The sequence below is a fragment of the Trichechus manatus genome, unplaced genomic scaffold, assembly GCF_000243295.1.
Source record: "Trichechus manatus latirostris isolate Lorelei unplaced genomic scaffold, TriManLat1.0 scaffold00130, whole genome shotgun sequence".
In the NCBI taxonomy this organism is placed as follows: Eukaryota; Metazoa; Chordata; class Mammalia; order Sirenia; family Trichechidae; genus Trichechus; species Trichechus manatus.
The window spans coordinates 5,306,004-5,327,283 of record NW_004444066.1 but is presented as its reverse complement, the minus strand read 5'-3'; the positions used below and the strand labels follow the sequence as shown (position 1 = coordinate 5,327,283).

Genomic DNA, 21,280 nt, shown 5'->3' with positions numbered 1-21,280 from the left:
GGGGTTGTTAACCAATGTCATAAAACAGCATGTGTGTTACTGTTACATGAGAAACTATCTGTTCTGTAAGCCTTCACCTGAAGTACAATAAAATATTAAAAAAAAAAAAATTTCATTTCTTTGATTTCTTCTTTTGTAAATTGCCTGCTCATTTTCTTTGTCCATTTTTTTCTATTAGGCTGTTAATATTTTTCTTGTTGAGATAATTCTTATTGATTATATAAAGAATTATTTGTCTTTTATATGTTAAGAATATTAAATCCTTGTATATTATATTGGTTACAAATATAATTTCCAAATTTTAGTTTACTTTTGCTTTTGTGGCACTTTTTGACATGAAGAACTATTGTTTAACATCATCAAACCATTAGTCTTTTTACTTTGTGGTAAATAGTTACGAGATCCTTTTTTATGTCCTGACAGTAATCTACTGTCCAGTTTTAAAAAATTTGAAAACCAAGTGTGGGAAATCCAAGTAGTCCATAAATATATTAAAAAATGGTCAAGCTGTTTAGTAATGAGGGGAATGCCCATTAAAACCACAATGAAATACTATTATACACTCACCAGGTTTGTAACAATCAAAAGGTTAGTTTGCTATATTCACAGAGAGAGAAGGATGTTGCTCAACACTCTTATCTGCATTTGATATTAACTAACCTTTTGATTTTTGCAAACCTGGTGAGTGTGTAATAGTATTTCATTGTGGTTTATATATATATATATTGCAGTGGCTGCAACAACAGTGGGCTTGAGCATACCAGTGATTGTGAAGATGGTGCAGGACTGGGCAATATTTTGTTCTGTGGTACATGGGGTCACCATGAATTGGAATCTACTTGATAACAACTAACAACATATAGATCTATCTATCTGTCTATCTATCATCTATCCATGTATCTATCTAGCTATCGTAAAACCTGTGAGAGCCGGAACTCAGTGGGACTGCCTTGTTTTTCCAGGTCTCGAAAGTTTTCCTCCTTTGACAGGGTACAGTCTTACCACTTTTCTGTTGCTCGTTTTAGTGGAAAATATTTGAGTTTCCCTTCTCTGATAGGTTTCTACCTTACACCAGTTTCCAGCTTTTCCAAGTTTTACTCTGTGTGTGTGTGTATGCTGTCAAGTTGACTCTGACTCATTGTGACCCTATATAACAGAGTACAACTGCCCCACAGGGTTTCCAAGGCTGTAAATCTTTACGGAAGCAGAATGCCACATTTTTTTCCCATGGAGTGGCTGGTGGGTTCAAACTGCCAACCTTTCAGTTAGCCACTGAGCGTTTAACCACTGTGCCACCAGGACTCCTCCATGTATGTATATATGAACACACGTACTTATAACTAAAATAGTCAAAACTAAACTATTGTTTAGAAATTCATACATAAATAGTAAGCCCACCACTCACATAAAGTTCAGGATAGTGGTTACTTCTCAGGGTGATGAGAAGGGCTGTGATCAGGACAGGAAACAGTGATTGAGGCAAGATTCTATCTCTTGACCTGTGTGATGGTTACATGGGCATTTCCTTAACTTTGTTAAATTGTTTTTTCATCTTTTATATACTTTTCTGAATGTATGTATAAAAATACTTGGAAAAAAACAAACAAAATACTGAAAGACTTTTAAAGGAAATGTAGTCCCTCTCCAACTCTACTTGTAACCTTTCAGCAGTAGGGGATCTTCCTGAAAGGTAGATGAAAGCCCCTCTATATCTTTATGCTCTCATTTTTAAGCTACTTGGAGCTCAAAGAATTATTCATCTGTTCCACTTTTGTATGTTGTCATGATCTTTTTCTTAAATTTCTACCCAAATCCCTCATTGCCTAGCACACCACAAATATTTATTGAATGAGTGAATGCATACCCAAATGTCTTCCTGCCTGAAAACAACAAGTAGAAGAGGAGAAAAAGAATACTCACACAGACTCCAAGGGTGATCCAAGGTGACTGGATGCATAGCTTTTACAGAGTAATGTTCATTCTGTTAGGCATTTTCTTAGCCCATTGGACAGGGATGGATTACCCAATAAGCAAGGTATGCACGGGCTTACTTGTGCATACTTCCGGATCTGTAGTGCACAATTTTACCTGTTTTTCACCACATCTTTGATGTGGTGAAACCCATGTGAAATTGCACTACAGATTAGTTAGTAAACACAACTAAGCCCGTGCATACGTTGCTTACTGTAAGCCCGTACATATCTTGCTTTCTGGTTAATCTGCCCCTTATTGGGTCTGTTTATCCCTCAGAGTTCTCTGCAGCTTCTCTGAGTGAGAGACCTGGGGGACTATATGAGATGACTTGCACTGAGATACTGATAAGGGAAAGCCTAAGTATAGTCCATCCCATCCAGTTGGTGGGGTATTGCGGAGGCAGGGCTGTTATCTCCCAAACTACAATGGGAGCTGAGACTTGCAGGAAGGTTGCAGTAATGCAGAAAAGGAGAGCTCATTGGGGAGCGAGGCACACTTAGTCCTGCTACAGCAGACTCTCAGCGTCAGGGTCAGTCCTGGGTATTGGAAAGTCAACATTCTACCTCTCTGATATCCACGGCATTTTTCTTAGAAAGAACTTGATGCCCTGGGAATGACACAGATGTGTACTCTGCATGGAGGCTTGGGTGTGCAGGTCAATTGTCATCCCAACGTCCTTTGTCCAGAGCCAGCACCTTACTACAGAAGCTTGTCATCAACTATGTGTTACATTTGAGATTTTGGCAGGCATTATCTCATTTAATTTCTCAACTGCATAAAGATCTCCTTCTTATCATTCTGATATTGCTGAGGATTCTCTGGCTCAGCCAAGTGACTCATAAGCCAATCACAGTAGTGGTAAAGGCAGGACTTAAACCCAGGCAGTGTGGCTCCAGAGCTAATGATCACAATCCTTTGCTTGGTTAATTGATTTTTTTTTTTATTCATTCTACATATTTCTGTTGAGTGACTCAGAATGCCAGCTTCTGTAGTAGATACTAGGAATGTAGTGGTGAACAAGCAGACAAGATACCTACCCTTGCTTTGTGCTTCTTTCTCCCTTATTACACCTCTTAGACGTTGGGAATGCGCTTGGAAGGGTATGTAGAAGGTTCTACTGAAGACAACGGGTCAAAGTGCTTAAAGAATACATAAATGGGGGGTTATGTCTGGGGGTATAATTGACTTGTAGCTCTGCCTTCCATTAGAGTCAGTTCAAGCAACTACGGTTATAAAGTGTAAAGGCCCCGCAGTTGTTGTAAAGTCTCATATTTCCCAAAGAACCCACTCCCTGTCCTCTCCCTTCCTCACTCCAGCAGGGTGCTGCAGGTGCTGCCCTTGCTTCTTACAGGTGACTCTGAGATGGAGAGCCAATCCAATGTGCACCACACCAACTTGTGAGCGTTATTTGCAACCATACTACAAATTTAGATCCTTTAGCATAAACCTTCCAAATCAAAGCAGCATATAACATCTCACTCAGCCTTCTCGATTTCAGGATCAGCAGCATCCATGGGCCTGATGAGATCCAATTTGTGTTAGGGTCTAAGAATGTAGATCTAAATACGAATTTGTCCATGAAGGCCTGTGCATGCATGAGTGTGTTGGTTGATGAAGGAGGCTACTGAGAGAGATTAGGAAATTAGAAGTTTGAGCCTTCTGTGAGCAATCTAGCAATCGTTGATAAACAACCAGAAAAGTGTTTATGACCTTCACCTTGGCAATTCTCCTTTGGGGGCACATATTGGTAAAATAGATTTATTAATGTTTTGAGAAGTAAAATTGGCCTAATTTTTCGGTGTTTTCAGCACCTGAGATGTTCAACTCCAGAAGAGAAGCAGGCTATTCCTTTGCTGTTGACTGGTGGTCCCTGGGCGTGACGGCATATGAGCTGTTGAGAGGCCGGGTATGGTAAAATTGCATTTCTCTTTGGTTACTCTTTCAACAAGTTCCATTTTAGAATGAAAGAATGGATTGTTTGCTAAGAACTAAGTATTTTGTTTAGGAGCTGAAAGCAGCTATGCCATGTGATGCTGATAAGATCCCTTGAAATTTCTACATAGATTAATTCACTGTCACTACATATGAGACCAGGCATGTGAATAACATTAAATTAAGCAGATAAAGAAAACTGAATGAATAATATGGATATTATAAACTCTCGAAGTGGGGAGGTGAGTACACTTCAGTAAGTATCTTGCATAAACATATTTGTATAAAGGAAGTGATTTTGCAGTCATGATATAGAACTCCAATTCAGACATACCTCAGCAAGGCAAATGTGAATTATTAATACAACATAATTCATGCCCTGTCTTGTTTTGATTCCAATCTGTCATTGGCTCCTGCATTCTGGCTTCACTGGCAAATTATAGTAGTTGTCTCTTAAAGGAAGCATGTCCTAAATTAAAGAAATTTTTTTTAAGAAAATAAAACAAGTATGATGAAACTTATCTTTTGCACTATTTTTGCAAACTATTGCATAATATTAAATATTCCCCAAAGGTTGTATGCTCTCAATGTGCTGGTAATGGATGCAATCAGTGGTTCCTCTAATACCAAGGGTCTGAAGACTACTGTCTCCTGACTTTAAGAGCTTATTCAATCCAAGGAGCTCAGGAATTGGGTATCAAGTCATCATTCACCTATTCAGCCATCCCAGAATTCTACTTCTGTCAATAGTCCTCTTCATTGGTCCCATACCGCCATGATTTCTACATTAAAAGTGCCATCAAACAACTACTTGGCTTATTCACTTATAATAATAACTGTTAGAAGTTGGGGCTGTTTCTTCATGGCCCAATGGTTTTGTCTTTCTCAGGAAAGTAAAGATAAATGATTCTGAAACAATCAAAGGGTAGATCTCATAATTGTATCAGTTTTTCATTCACTCCAAAGAATGCAGTTCACACCTAAACATTATTTTGTTCATGGTTTTTACTTCTCTCTTCCCTGAGGAGATTGTCACAACAATATCCTTAAGCATAGTTAAATTTTGATGAGTAATTCAAATTAATGAAAAGAGGAATACCTTTGTAAGCCAGATCTGTAGCTATTCCACGGGTGGCCCTCAGCTCTTACCTATTTCCATCTTCTGGTGAGCTTTGTCCCATTTTCTAAAGAAATCCAATGAAAAAGAACTGGGTAGCTAGATAGTAAGGACATGATAATTCTGGTGATGGGAAAGGTAATACACAATATGGGGGAAGCCAGCATAACTTGACAAAGGTAAATGAAGACGCTGAGAGATACACAAAAATGAAGGGCAACTATGATCAATGCTATAACACATACAATCTTGCAACAACAGCAATAACAAGCAAAAAATGTGTGAGTGGTTACATAAGTAGATATATATGCTGGATGGGTGTGGGAAGGCATATAGGAGTATATGTGTGTGTATGTACAGGTATATTTGTGAGCATATGTATATACATGTTTGTATGTGCTGCAGGTATATTTGTATATACAATAAAGCACATAGGGGGCACATTAGGATCTTCCTAGACATATGGAAACACCTCATGGGATTGATTTAATGGGTTTGAAGGCTCAGGACCACAGTCTTGTGGGACAACTAAGTCAATGGGCGTAACTTGGTTCATGAAGATAATGTTTTTACATCCTAATTTGGTGAGTAACATCTGGAATTTTAAAAGATTGTGAGTAGCCATCTAAGATACAACTATTGATCTCTTTCCATCTGGAACAAAGGAGAATGAAGGAAACCAAAGATTCAAGGAAGAAATTGGTCCACAAGACTAATGGCCCACATGAACCACAGCGTCTTCTAGCCTGAGACCAGAAGATTACCAGCTACTACCACCAACCATTCTGACCAGGGACACAATAAAGGTTCTGGTTAGAATGGGAGAAAAATGAAGAACAAAACTCAAATTCGTAAAAAGACCAGACTTACTGAACTGATAGAGAATAGAGGAACCCCCGAGACTATTGCCCTTTTAACCTTTTAACCTGGAACTGAAGCCACTCCCAGAGGTCATCTTTCAACCAAGTAATAGATTGGCCTATAAAATAAACAATAACACCTGTGAGGAATATGCTGTTTCAAACAATCAACTGTATGAGACCAAATGGTCAACATTTACCCAAAAGCAGAAATGAGAAGGCAAGGAGGGGCAGGGAAACTGGATGGACGGAAACGGGGCAGGCAGGGTAGGAAATGGTGAGAGTGCTGACACATTGTAGGGACTGTAACCAACGTCACAAAACAATTTGTGTATGAACTGTTGAATGGGAATTTAATTTACTGTCTAAACTTTGACCTAAAACACAATAAAATATTCAAAAAAAATTTAAAAAGAACTAGGTATGATACTGATGATTATATAGGAAACTGGGAAAGAGAATTCACATCATCTATCTCTAATGCATCTCATGCACAGTGACCACCCATCTATCAGTGGAGGCTTGTGTGTGGCTGAATAGGTTTTAATGGAACTTCCAAACTAAGGCAGACTAGGAAGAAAGGACTGGTGATCTACTTTAGAAAATTAGCCAGTAAAAACCCTGTGGATCACAATGGCCCAGTCTGCAGCTGATCATGGGATGGTGCAGGACTGGGCAGCATTTCCTTCCTTGGTGCATGGTTTCACCATGAGTCGGTGGCTGACTTTATGTCAGCAAATAACATCTAACAGTAGACATACCTCTGTTTTTCCCAGTTCACCCCCAAGTTCTTCTCCTAGCCAGCTTTCTCATCACTCTTTGTTCTTTCCAGCCCCCTTCTATGACTCAGAGCAATTCTCTTCTTCCTTCATCTTTATAAGACACTAAGCAAAACAAGCAGAGACCTTGTGGTGCAATGGTTAAGTGCTTGTCTACTAACAAAAAGGTTGGTGTTTCAAACTCACCGCGTGGCTCCCATAAAGATTACAGCCTAGAAAACCCTAAGGGGTAGCTCTGCTCTGTCACATTGGGTCTCTATGAGTCGAAAATCAAATCCATGGCACCTAACAACAACACTAAACAAAAGTTGAGTAGTGAGTTGAAAACTTCCTATTATTCCTCAGACATGCTCTCCCCCTACCCAGCACTGTATTTGAGTATCACGTGTCTATAAGAGGGCTTTTATGTTTTCTCCTCCCTATATGTTTGCTTCTGATGGTTCCCTGTGATCTCATGTGTCGCCATACCAGATTCATTTCTCTAAACCACAAATCTGACCTTAAAACAATGCTGTGGCTCCCCAGTGCTTAACATATGCACACACACACACGCACACACACACACACAGACCCTTCAGACTTCTTAGCTTGGCATTCTTTGCCTTTTACAACCAGGTTAACCTTTCAGATTTTGCTTCAGTCCTGTGCCTTCATGAACTCACGTGGCCTCTATAGACTTCCTCCTCTTCTCACAGCATCCCTTGTGCTTTTTCACTTCTTGCTCCTTTGCCTATAAATATATTTCCCAAGGTAAGCCCTGGTATTCTTTTTTTTAAAAAAAAAAAAAAAAAAAGACTCTTCAAATAAGTTTGGAAAAACAGTTGCCATCGAGTCATTTCTGACTCATGACAATCCCATGTGCCGGAGCAGAACTGTGCTCCACAGAGTTTTCAAAGGCTGGTTTTTCAGAAGTAGATTGCCAGGTCTTTCTTCTGAGACACCTCTGGGAGGAATCGAATCTCTGATCTTCCAGTTAGCAGCTGAGGTGTGCACCACCGATTAAGTTTGGGAATTGCTAAATTGAGTTTGAATAAAGTTAAAGATGTGTCTTGACTGCAGGGCTTTTCAGAATCTTTCATCCAATGTATATTGAACATTTCTAAGAAAAGATACTATTCAGGTGATCTCAAATTTCTTTTGACTAACCCTTTGTGGGGATAACTTTTCTGCAGGTCTCTTCCTATCCAAGTCCTACTCATTCTTTATGGCCATCACAAAATAACATCTACTCTAAAGAAATTTTTCTTATCTTTCTAGCTAAAGTGATCTATGTCTCTTCCAAACATTTATGTGCTTATCTCTTTTATGACCCTTTATAACTTAAAACTATTGGAAAATATAGAAAAGAACATAAATGAAATAAAAATCACCATAATTCATAAGGCAAGGAAAATTTCCAATTAAGAAATAAAACCCCCTTTGGCCTTCCAATTCCACCTCCTAGAATTAATAGTCTGCTGTATTCAGTTCCAAACCTTTTCTCCTTTTCTTATAAAGAAAATTGTGTGTGTGTGTGTATGCACATTATTATTATTGTTTTAGCAAAAATAGAATTGTGCTTTACCTTTCTTATCAGATTTAGTTTTTGGTTTTTTTTTTTCATTCAATACGATAAAGTGCAACTTTTGAGATCAGAACACCTAAACCTATTTTCTTTGTTTGGGATTTGATCTATTTTATGAATGTCTGACCCTTACAAATTTGGGGGATATATAGACGTTTTATGGAGCCTTGTTGGCACGGTGGTTAAGAGTGCAACTACTAACCAAATGGTGGGCAGTTCGAATCCCCCAGCCGCTGCTTGGAAACCCTATGGGACAGTTCTACTCTGTCCTATAGGGTTGCTATAAGTCAGAATCAACTCGACAGCAACAAGTTTGATTTTGGTTATAGACATTTTATGGTTTATATCTTCTAAATTATTAGATTGTAAATTTATTAAAGGCAAAATCCATGCCTTACATAGTTTTGCATTATTCACAGTATGGAATTTTTAATAGGTTCCTAATAAAAGATACTGAATGAATAGAGGAACAAAGCACTACAACTTGATTTTGACACATTCTAGGAAAGAATCACCAACTAGACTGTAGGCGATTATGTTTCAAAGTATAGCATATCTGAGAAAGATGAAGTCAACATTTAATTACCAGTATCAACACAACTAAACCACAGAGGAAGGGTGTTAAACAATAATTTCATCTTCATTTGCAAATTCTTATTTACAGAAAAATATACGCCTCAAAGAGAAACTGTGCTTGAAAACATCCTGGGTTCCTCAGCTTAATTGTTGTCTTGACGAATGTGTCCTTAGCTGTGTATCTGCTTTGTCATCTCTCTGTCTCCCAGCTATTCCATTGCAGTTTTAAAGGCAAGGTCTATGCCTTTATGGTTTTGTATTATTTGGGAATATTTAGTTTATTAAAGGTACATTTGTTGTAGGTGGCGGTTTCTGTCAAGTTGGTTCCGACTCATGGTAACCCCATGCATTACATAGTAAACTGACTGTTTTCTTGGCTGTAATCTTTATGGAAGGAGAACGCTGGGCCTTTTCTTCCACAGTAGGTTAGCAGTAGAGCACAAATTGTTGTGCATCCCAGGGATCTTTGAAAGTACGTAGTTTTTGCATTAATAGTACATGCTTACCTGCAATGCTTTTGCTTTGTGCTCTGAAATATGATTATCATTACAACACCTCATTTGTTCCCTTCTATTATCTTACCTTTTCTAACTTGTCCATTCTTTAGATTCTCATTCTTAATTTATATGCTACCTCAGAATTATTTGATATATCCTATCATTGCACACTTTAATATTTCTTTTTAGCACATATCCCATTCATTTGAGTGGAGTGTGTGTGTGTGGTCTCTGTAACTATGTATTTCCCTAAGTAAATTATAGGCTCTACCAATAGAGAGGAAACCCTGGTGGTGTAGTGGTTAAAAGCTATGGCTGCTAACCAAAAGGTCAGCAGTTCAAATCCACCAGGTGTTCCTTGGAAACCCTATGGGGCAGTTCTACTCTGTTCTATAGGGTCACTATGAGTCAGAATCGACTCGACGGCAACAGGTTTACCAATATAGAAGGAATCCTTGGGTGGTGAAAATGATTAGCATGCTCGGCTGCTAACCAAAAGATTTGAGATTCGAGTCCACCCAGAGGCACCTCGGAAGAAAGGCCTGGAGATCTACTTCAGAAAAATCAGCCATTAAAAACCCTGTGGAGCACAGTTCTACTCTGATACACACAGGATCCCCATTAATCAGAGTTGATTTGATGGCAACTGATTTACTAACATAGAAATCATGTCTACCTTGTTCTTTGTTGTATCCCTTGTGCCCAACAGAGGTGCTGGAACATACTAGGCATTCAGTAAATATTTGGTAAATAAGTAAATATACCATCCTGGTAGTTGATGAATTAACATAAATTTTAAAATCTAGAACTAGAAAAATAAGTTATTATATAAAACAAAAGGCAGTTAGACTATTTTTAATGACCTGAAAGGCCATCTTTTTTTAAATGCTGAATTTAGTCATTTGATCTTCCAAAGTAAATGGGAAAAAAAAAATTAAACTAATTGTGTGTGACATTTATCAGTTATCAAATTTTAGTGGCATTAATCAAGTTTATGAAATCATTTTGTTTCTAAATGTCTAAGAAATAATAGATTTAGATGCAACAATGAATTGAAGGAAAGAAAAAAAATTGGTGAAAAAACTACATGTACATAGGCATCTAATCCTGGAAGCTTGAGTATGCCAGACCTGCCCCAACCTTTAATGGTACACATGGAATTAATCACCTGGCGATAACCACAGTGTGCTTTGGCTAGGAAACCGTCCTTAAACACTGATAATGGTGATAAGGCAGCTAGCATTCCTTTTCTGATATTCAGTTATGTGGGTTATTTCCACTATTACCATTACTGAGACAAATGATTTAGCTATGGTCCTTTATCTGAGTTTCAAGGGAATAAAAAGAATGTGGCAGGTGTCTTTCCTTTTTTTTTTTTTAATTGTACTTTAGATGAAGGTTTACAGAACAAGTAATTTCTCATTAAACAGTTAGTACACATACTGTTTTATGACAATGGTTAGCAGCCCCAAGACATGTCAACACACTCCCTTCTCAACCTTAGGCTCCCTATCACCAGCTTTTCTGTCCCCTCCTGCCTTCTAGTCCTTGTCCCTGGACTGTTGTGCCCCATTAGTCTTGTTTTGTTTTATGGGGCTGTCTAATCTTCAGCTGAAGGGTGAACTTTGGGAATGACTTAATTACTGGGCTAAAAGAGTGTCTGGGGGTCATACTCTTGGGGTTTCTCCAGTCTCTATCAGGCCAGTAAGTCTGGTCTTTCTTTGTGAGTTAGAATTTTGTCCTACATTTTTCTCCAGCTCCATCCAGGACCCTCTGTTGTCAGAGCAGTCAGTGGTGGTAGCCGGGCACCATCTAGCTGTACTGGACTCAGTCTGGTGGAGGCCGTGTATCACTTGTATCTTGTTTACTTCATTCTCCCTTGCCCCCGAAGGGCTGAGACCAGTGGAGTATCTTAGATGGCTGCTCATAGCCTTTTTAAGACCCCAGATGCTACTCACCAAGGTAGAATGTAGAACATTTTCTTTATAAACTGTGTTACGTGGCAGGTATTTTTAAGCCTTACTTAAAAAAAAAAAAAAAATTGGCCTAATCTTCTTTTCAGGGTGCAACCGCTGGCACTTCGTGGTACCCTGAGTAACACCGACATACCATGTGTAGAATTAAACCTTTCTTCATGTCACCTTTACTGAGAACTCCATCTTGTTCACATTACTGTCCACTCTTTTCTACCCTTCTGTCACTAACAATAAAAATATCTGAACTTTACTGCGTCTAATATGTACTAACTAGTCTATTGCAAACTTCACATGCATTATCTCATTTAATTTTTTTCCCAACTATCTCATGAGGTAGGTTGTTTTACAAATAAAGTATCTTCATCATACAGATGGAGCCCTAGTGGTGCAGTGGTTAAGCCTTTGGCTGCTAACCAAAAGGTCAGCAGTTTGAATCCACTAGCCTCTCCTTGGAAACCCTATGGGGAAGTTCTACTCTGGACTATAGGGTCACTCTGAGTTGGAATCGACTCGACGGCAACAGATTTTTATCATACAGATGAGAAGTTGAAACTCAGAAATTAAGTGACCAAGTTTAGCATTCAAATCCTTTTGCCTTCAAATCTCAAATACTTACTAACATTATATTGCCTGTTAATACTGATTTACAACAGGGAAAAACTTAAGCCCCTACGTTTCCTCAGTTTAGTTCATTGGTCAACAATCACGTATTAAGCATCTAGAAAGCGCCAGTCACTTAATAAATGTACATCTGTATTAAACATCCTATGGTTGGTTAGAGGAGCTCTGGTGGCACAGCAGTTAAGTGCTTGGCTGCTAACCAAAGGGTTGGTGGTTCAAACCCACCAGCTGCTCCTCTGGAAAAGGACGTGGCAGGCTGCTTCTGTAAAGATTACAGCCTTGGAAACCCTATGGGGCAGTTCTGTGCTGTCCTATAGGGTCTCTATAAGTTGGAATCAACATGATGGCAATGGTTTTGGGTATGGTTGGTTAATCTTATGTGGAAACTTTGTTCATTCAATAAACATTTATTGAGCACCTGTTAGGTGCTAGGTACTGTGGACAAAAATATGAATATTATCTCTGGCTTTAAGTAGCTCACAAACCAAACCCAAAAACCCATTGCTGTTGAGTCTATTCAAACTCATAGTGACCCTATAGGACAGAGTGGAACTCCTCCACAGGGTTTCCAAGGCTGTACATTTTTATGGAAGCAGACTGCCACATTTTTCTCCCATGGAGCAGGCGGTGGGTTTGAACCGCCTACTTTCTGGTTAGCAGCTGAGCACTTTAACCACTGCACCACCAGGGCTCCCAAGTAGCTGACTTACAGCTTACATAAAAGAGATGAAATCCAAACATTGTCAATTCCTTCAGCAAATAGAGAAATTAACATCAATAAAGGCTGCCCTCTAATGAGAATCTGTGAAAACTGCAACAAATCCACAGTTTTAACTTCTTTTTCCACTAAGTTGAAACTATTGAAAAATCCAGTTGTCTCAGAAATTTAAAAAAGCCTTTGCCTCTTCCTGAAATTCTTGAGCCCACTCCATGGAGCTAGTAACTCACAGCATTAGGATCTGGATTTGAATTTTTCTGGGTAGCTTGCTGCTATGTCATTCCTCATTATGGTTCAAGCAAATGAAATGGACAGTATAATCCAACACTGAATCTCATTATAATCAACCCTTAAATAGTAATTTTTTAAGATTTCAACTTATTGATTGCTTGTCCAAATTATTTGTATATGTTACTTTACAAAATAGTTCCAAACTGGCAACTCAGAGATTGATTCAACCCCCAGAAATGTTTTACTTGGCCTGGTCGAATTACTACCTACTATGTGTAAACCATCTATTAGGCATATAACTTAATTAGCATGTCCAGCTTTTAAAAATTTAGAGATTCCACAAGAAAATATAAGTTTATGACATGTCTTATTTACAAAGCAGGAGATCTGGCAACACTGGACCGAACAGGCAATGGCAACACAACAATCAGCCGAGAGGAGTTAGAAATTGACTTTAATATTTTATTGTTTGCAAGTTCAGCCTGGAAATATTATTAAAACAAATTTTTTCTTTTACCCTACAAAAATGATGCATCTTACTTCTTCTCCCCCTTAAGAGACCATATCATATTCGCTCCAGTACTTCCAGCAAGGAAATTGTGCACATGTTCGAGACTGCTATTGTCACTTATCCTTCTACCTGGTCACAGGAAATGGTATCACTTCTTAAGAAGGTAAGAAGGAGGACTGCATGACAAAGAGAACTGACAAAAGAAAGCATGCTGTCTGAGTTTGTAGTTAGACCTTGGCTTTTTCCTAAGAGAGAAGATCGCACAGGTTGTGACTGGTAAAGAAAAAGAAATTTGGGGATTGAAGATTCAAAGCTTGTGTCTATTGTCCTTAGGGTAAAGTTCCTTGTTTTGGAATAGAAATATTAACATTGGTGATGTCAAAGATGAGGAATAAAAAAACCAGTTTCTGTCAAATAGACTCCAACTCATGGCGACCCCATGTGTGTCAGAGTAGAACCCCATAGGGTTTTCAATGGCTGCTTATTTGGAAGTGGATCTCCACGTCTTTCTTCCAAGGTGCCTCTGGGTGGACTCAAATCTCTAACCTTTTAATTAGCAACCAAGCACATTAATCATTTGCACCAACCAGGAATCGTGGGGTCATTTTTCCATAAGTAAATTAGCTCCTTCCCCCCAAAATTATACCCTGATGTTCCATGGCTATCACCTCCAGAACATTCTCAAGTGGAACAGACATTTCTCATTTGAGCCACAGGATTGATGTGATGTTGGCTCTGGAGTGATTAAGGGGGAAAAAAATCTTTAGTCCCAGTTAGTAAAAGCCAGAACTATGACAGTGACCTTAGTTACACCATCTCTGTATTTTGATTCCTAATGTGTTTTGATTAGTTGTAGAAACAACTAAGATGTTTAAGTGGGAAATGAGTTTTACTAGTAAAAATGTAATAGAAAATCAACATTTGCCACCTACTATGTGCCGACTATCTATTATGCATATAACTAATTTGCATGGCATTATTTAATCCTGGTTGCAACCTTATGAAATAGGCTATTGTCCATTCTTTTCAAATGGATAAACTATGGTTTTGAGAACAAACTTGTCCATAGCTAGTAAGTAGGGGAGTCAGGAATCAAAGATATGTCTGACTCAGTAGTCAAGCTATCTTCCTTTACTACATTGCAAAAACCTACTTATAGTTCATTCTAACCATGTATTATCTGCATTCTTTGTTTATGGTGGTGGAGGGAGGGAAACGTTGCCTTGTTTCCTTCAACTTGAAAACATTTGTAGGAAATTTGTTTCATTTTTTGCCTGCTAATTTTTGACCTTCTTCCTGATCACCCTGCTTTGTTCCATTGGCAGCTGCTTGAACCCAATCCAGACCAACGATTTTCTCGCTTGTCTGATGTTCAGAACTTTCCGTATATGAATGATATGAACTGGGACGCAGTTCTGCAGAAGAGGCTCATTCCAGGTTTTATTCCTAATGTGAGTCAATTCTAACCAACCTATAGTAATTGTCATTCAGTGCACATAACTTGTTGTGCCAAATGTATCCATTGTCTCATTTGACAACCACACTAATGTTGTAAGCGAGTCAAAATTCCTGTTTTCCAGATGAGAAAACTGAGGCACACATGGGGTGCATTTAGTCACCAAAGGCTACATAGCTAGCAAGTGACCAAGCTGGGATTCTAATCCAAGTCAGTCTGTATCTGGAATTCTAGTTCCTAACCACTTTTTATGGCATGCTTTTATTGGAAAGAAGGCATAGCCCTGCAAACAGTCATTTCCATGAATCCGCTGATTAAAAAAATATTTTAAAAAGTCTTCTTTGTTTCCAGAGATGTGGAAATTTGTGTTCATGGCATTCTGTGAGTCAAATGACTGAAAACCATTGGGATTAGGGGTAAGGTTTTAATTTTTGCCATTCACCCCTCTTCTCTTGGTAGTTCTATCCCAGAAGCTATATTCAGAAGGGCCAATAGCAAAAGGGAAATAATTCCAGTGGATAAACATTTGACCAAGGGCAGCTGAGGCCTACTGAAGACCACTGGTAAAAGCTGGAGTCTGGAAACTTAAGCCAGGGGCCCAAGTGAGGCCTCTAGTTCTTTCTCTCTTCCCAGGGCCTGAGGTATGCATTCAGCTGTAGGTAGATTGGTCATAATGATGAGCTCTAAAAGGGTCCATAGAGACAATGCAGAGTTTTCTGTTGCTAAGTCCAAGCGAGGTGCTTGCTATGGGCTTGTGGGAGTGTGATACTTCCTGTACAAACAGCAGAGGGACGAAGCTCCTATGAGCATCATGAAAGTGCAAAAGGAGAGAGGGGAGATGGCAGCGTGATGCGGAATGTTGAGGATGGGAAGGCCTATTGCCATGTTTTGTGGAGCAACACGAGGGTGAGCTTAGGTCTTACCTGTCCACTTTGCAGAGTGCAGGAGAAGCAGCCTGTACCATGGTGCATGCACGAAGGAGACCTCTCCATGGAAGTCTCTCTAGGCACCACCTACTGTTTCTTCCATTCCTCCTTCTGTGTGGACCACTGTGATTCATCATCACTCTGCCTTAACAGAAGCCCTGCATATGGTTCTCTGACTTTACTGCGAGTCTGAATCAGCTTGGCAGCCTGTTAAAAGTTCAGATTCCTGGGCCTTGTGTCCAGAAATGTTGATTTGGGGAGTTTGAATGGAGAACTGAGAATCTGAACAAGCAGTTCAGGTGATTCTGGTCTGCATGATCCTTGGCACATGATTTGAGAAACATAACCCCAAAGCTTAAACCTTGGGAAAATAATCATAATTTGGTTACCCTCATTACTCACCGAGGGCTCATTAGAAGTTTAGAAAAATAAACAAAATATAAAATCAAAGAATGATGAAAACAATGCTGGCATTAAATTATATGTAACTTAGAGTGGGAGTCCTAGCTTATTATTTTGGGGATGTTTTGTTAGGATAAAGTGTTATTCTCCACATTATCTCTGGTATATTTTTAGGATGATACTGGAATCTGAGAACTGAGCCAACTTGTTTCTTCCCTGCAGAAAGGCAGGCTGAATTGTGACCCCACCTTTGAACTGGAAGAGATGATTTTGGAGTCCAAACCTCTTCACAAGAAAAAGAAGCGTCTGGCAAAAAAGGAGAAGGAGATGAGGAAATGTGACTCCTCTCAGGTATGCCAGCCCCTGCCCAGCTCGGGGTCACAGGAATGCTTGTGATGACTGTGATTTGTTTGAGAGCTTCTCATGGGAGGTCATCTCAGCTCCCTGCTTTGTGGAATCAAAGAAGTCAAAAACCCAGGCTTCTGGAAGGGCAGGGGTCAGGACAGGTCTGTGGATCTAGCAGTAGTATTTCATGTGTGGACTTTTTCTCTAGTGCTCTGCCATTAGCTTGGTTCAGTCATTGCCTTCTCCTGGTTCTCAATCCAAAATTTACAGTTTCCCGGGAGAAAGATTCTAATTGGCCATGCCTAGGTCAGCTCACCTAAAACTATGGTCAAGGGACAGGGTTTTTCAGTACACACATGGATATTTTGGGTCACATTACTGCATTGAGGAGTTACTGGGAGCAGCCAACTGTAAAGGTGGTGTCTGTTATTTGCCACAAGCAAAACTTGTGATACACCGAGGCTAGTAGAAGGAAGGAGTATCTGTTCACAGAAAAGATAAAATTCTTACATTGCTAGATTTCAGGCTGAGTTAATTTTTTAAATTGGCATATTATTTTCTGTCAGAGTCAGAGCTCAGATTTAAGTACAATAATTTGCCAGGACCCTGTAGGATTTTATATTCACATGTGGTTCTATGTATTATAATGATGGTGAAGTAATATACCTTCACTTTGCCTCTCATGGTCCTCTATCCATCCATCCAACCATCTGTCCATCCATTCATTCATACATACACACAATCATTCATCCATTCATCCATACATTTACACAAACATTCACGCATCCCTCCACTTACCCATTTATTGAGGGTACTTTTATTGACTACCTGTTATCTGCCACATCCCTGTTCTAACACTGGAGGTAGAAATTAATGAGATATAATTCCTGCACTCAAAAGATTCCATAGCCTTGTGGTGAAGATAGCTCTGCAAACAAATAAGTATACTTGATGTGCTAAATCCACTGCAAAAGACTTCTTTAAAGTGTTAAAAAGCAAAGATGTCACCTTGAGGACCAAGGTGTGCCTGATCCAAGCCATGGTATTTTCAATCGCCTCATATGCACGAGAAAGCTGGACAATGAATAAGGAAGACCTAAGAAGAATCGATGCCTTTGAATTATGGTGTTGGCAAAGAATATTGAATATACCATGGACTTCCAGAAGAATGAACAAATCTGTCTTGGAAGTAGTACAGCCATAGTGCTCCTTAGAAGCAAGGATGACGAGATTACATCTCACGTACTTTGGACATGTTAGCAGGAGGGATCAGTCCCTGGAGAAGAACGTCATGTTTGGTAAAGCAGAGGGTCAGTGAAAAAAAGGAAGACCCTCAATGAGATGGCTTGAAGCAGTGGCTGCAACAATGGGCTCAATCATAGCAATGATTATGAGGATGGTGCAGGACAGGGCAGTGTTGCATTCTGTTGTACATAGGGTCTCTATGAGCCCGAACTGACTCAAAGGCACCTAACAACAACGAGGTCCTTAATTTCTCCACTCTTACAAGGCCACCATACCCTTTAATGCTCAATTAACCGAAGTTCACATCTCCATCCTCTTTGATCACAGAACGGGCCTCCTGCTAGATTCCCATCCTTAAATGTTTTCTAGGGCCATCCAAGGAATGCTTAACTGTGCCACAAACCTATCTTACTTATTCCTTGTCACTTAAACCATCTTCCTCCCACTAATCTTCTTCATGTCATAATCAATTGGCTTTCCCAGGTTTGCACCTTCCTGTGCTCCTACAGAGCTCAGCTCAAGCCATATACAGGCCCCTCAGTTAACAGGCCCCAAAATGTAGCCAAGACCAAGAGGTTATCCTTATGGGAAGTTTTCTAAAATTTGGAGATAACTAAGTTAATTTGTAGATAACTTTTTTACCACGCTTACTGGGCTCTGCATGATTTATCTACTTTTCCCATGCCACCCTCATACCATACCACTCTTTCCTTCACTCAGCACCCTCCAGCAGGCCCTATTTCTGACCCTCAATCACTGCATGTCTTTTCCTTATTCAGGTCCTTTACCTTTGCTCATCTGTTTTCCTGGAAAGTTCTTCCCTTGGATTGTCACATAGGGGGCTCCCTCCTATCCTTTACACTCTAAATGTTACTTTGTCAAAGATGAGTTTCCTACCCCATCATCCTCCATTTCAGCCTGTATTTTTAATTCCTTTATGATATTATCATAATTTATAATTATTTTATTTATGTGTCTGTTTATTTATTTTTCTTTGTTTATCCTACTGAAAAGAAAGCATCTTGAGGGTGAAGACCAGGTCAGTCTGACTCCCCATTATCTTCCCAGTACCTCAAAAGTACCTGGAATAGAGCAGATGCTCAATCAATATTTGCTGAATACATTCAAAGAAAGAAAGAAAACTTCAAAACTCTGGGTAGTGGAAACTGACATTGCTGCTTTTAGAGTTTAAAGGTCAAGCTCCATCCATGGCATCTTTTGGTGGCCTTCACTTGTCCCAGCCCCCTACAGCCACCAGGTTGCAGGGGCCAACCTCCCTCCTCTTACAAGAAAGATAATAAGCCACTTACCAACAGTATAGAACTCCCAACATTTTCTAATACCCAGCAAAAGGGAAAAGAAAAAAAAAAATTTCCTCTTTCTTCCCGGTCTCCCATCCACCCCAGAATCATTTGCCAAGAAGTCGTTCTGTCCAACAGCCCTTTGCATCATTCATCAGAGCAATTTAGATCCCCTAATCTTGTACTTTGGGTTTAATTTTTTTTTTTTTAATTTTTTTACTTTGAAATAAAGCATAGCCTTCCTTCAAAGAAGAATCAGAAAGAAGTGGGAACATCAAAATGGGACTTTATCTCTACTTTTTTTTTTTTTTTAATTGTACTTTAGATGAATGTTTACAGAATGAATAGTTTCTTATTAAACAGTTAGTACACATATTGTTTTATGACAGTGGTTAACAACCCCATGACATGTCGACACTGTCCCTTCTCAACCTTGAGTTCCCCATTACCGGCTTTCTGTCCCCTCCTGCCTTCTAGTCCTTGTCCCTGGACCGTTGTGCCCCATTAGTCTCGTTTTGTTTTACAGGGCTGTCTAATCTTTGGCTGAAGGGTGAACCTCAGGAGTGACTTCAGTACTGAGCTAAAAGTGTGTCCGGGGGCCATACTATTGGAGTTTTTCCAGTCTCTGCCAGGCCATTAAGTCTGGTCTTTTTTGTGAGTTAGAATTTTGTTCTACATTTTTCTCCAGCTCTGTCCAGGACCCTCTGTTGTGATCCCAGTCAGAGCATATCTCTACTTTTTTATATCAAGTTTTCAAAAATTTTGGGTTCAAACTTGGCAGCTTATTATATTATTATTGTATTTGTTCATTCATTCATTCAGTAAATTATTATAAAATACCTACTATGCCAGGGTAGTTCCTCGATGGTACAAATGATTAATGTGCTTGGCTGCTCACTGAAAAGTTGGAGGTTCACATCCACCAGAGGCACTTCAGAAGAAGGGCCTGGCAATCTACTGCCAAAAAAATCAGCTATTGAAAATCCATGGAACATAGTTCTACTCTGTCACACATAGGATCACTATGAGTTGGAGTCAACTCCAGAGCAACTGGTTTTACTACATCAGGAAATCTCTCTGAGTAGGTAGTCAGTGCTATCCTTAGATGTACAAAGTACTTGGGGGTTGCTCATTCAACCTGAGTGAGGGGTCATGAAAGTTTCCCAGGAGAGGCATAGGGTTCCTCTAGGTTGTGTAGAGGCAGCCATGCAGACAAGAAAGGGCAAGGGTATTTCAGGGATGGTATATCCTCAGAAGAGGACATGGAATGAGGGATATCATTGCTGATGTTAGATGGATCCTGGCTGAAAGCAGGCAATACCAGAAAGATGTTTACCTATGTTTTATTGACTATGCAAAGACATTCGACCGTGTGGATCTTAACAAATTATGGATAACATTGTGAAGAGTGGGAATTCCAGAACACTTAATTGTGCTCATGAGGAACATGTACATAGATCAAGAGGCAGTCGTTTGAACAGAATAAAGGGATACTACATGGTTTAAAGTCAGGAAAGGTGTGCATCAGGTTGTATCTTTTCACCATATTTATTCAATCTGTATGCTGAGGAAATCATCCAAGAAGCTGGACTATATGAAGAATAACGTGGTAGCAGGATTGGAGGAAGACTCATTAACAACCTGCGATATGCAGATGTTACAACCTTGCTTGCTGAAAGTGAAGAGGACTTGAAGCACTTATTGACAAAGATCAAAGACTACAGCCTTCAATATGAATTGTACCTCAACATAAAGAAAACAAAAATCCTCACAACTGGACCAATAAGCAATATTATGATAAACAGAGAAAAGACTGAAGCTGTCAAGGATTTCATTTTACTTGGATCCACAATCAATGCCCATGGAAGTAGCAGTCAAGAAATCAAAGGATGCATTGCACTGGGCAAATCTGCCGCAAAAGACCCCTTTAAAGTGTTAAAAAGTAAAGATGTCACTTTGAGGACTAAGGTGTGCCTGACCCAAGCCATGATATTTTCAATCACCTCATATGCATGTGAAAGGGGGACAATGAATAAACAAGACCTAAGAAGAATTGATGCCTTTGAATTATGGTGTTGGCAAAGAGTATTGACTATACCGTGGACTGCCAAAAGAATGAACAAATCTGCCTTGGAAGAAGTACAGTCAGAATGCTCTTTAGAAGTGAGGATGGCAAGACGTCGTCTCATGTATTTTGGACATGTTATCAGGAGGAACCGGTCCCTGGAGAAGGACATTATGCTTGGTAA

At 39.5% G+C, this 21,280-nt stretch overlaps 1 protein-coding gene across 1 annotated transcript in view; it reads left to right on the top strand.

Annotated features, from left to right (window-relative positions):
• The window catches only part of STK32A (serine/threonine kinase 32A), a 171,553-nt gene that overhangs the window by 136,970 nt on the left and 13,303 nt on the right, over positions 1–21,280 (top strand). Inside the window, exons 7-10 of the mRNA XM_004384932.1 lie at positions 3,783–3,880; positions 13,403–13,519; positions 14,682–14,807; positions 16,363–16,491. Coding sequence (XP_004384989.1) covers positions 3,783–3,880; positions 13,403–13,519; positions 14,682–14,807; positions 16,363–16,491 — 470 coding nt within the window. The remainder of the gene's footprint in view (positions 1–3,782; positions 3,881–13,402; positions 13,520–14,681; positions 14,808–16,362; positions 16,492–21,280) is intronic.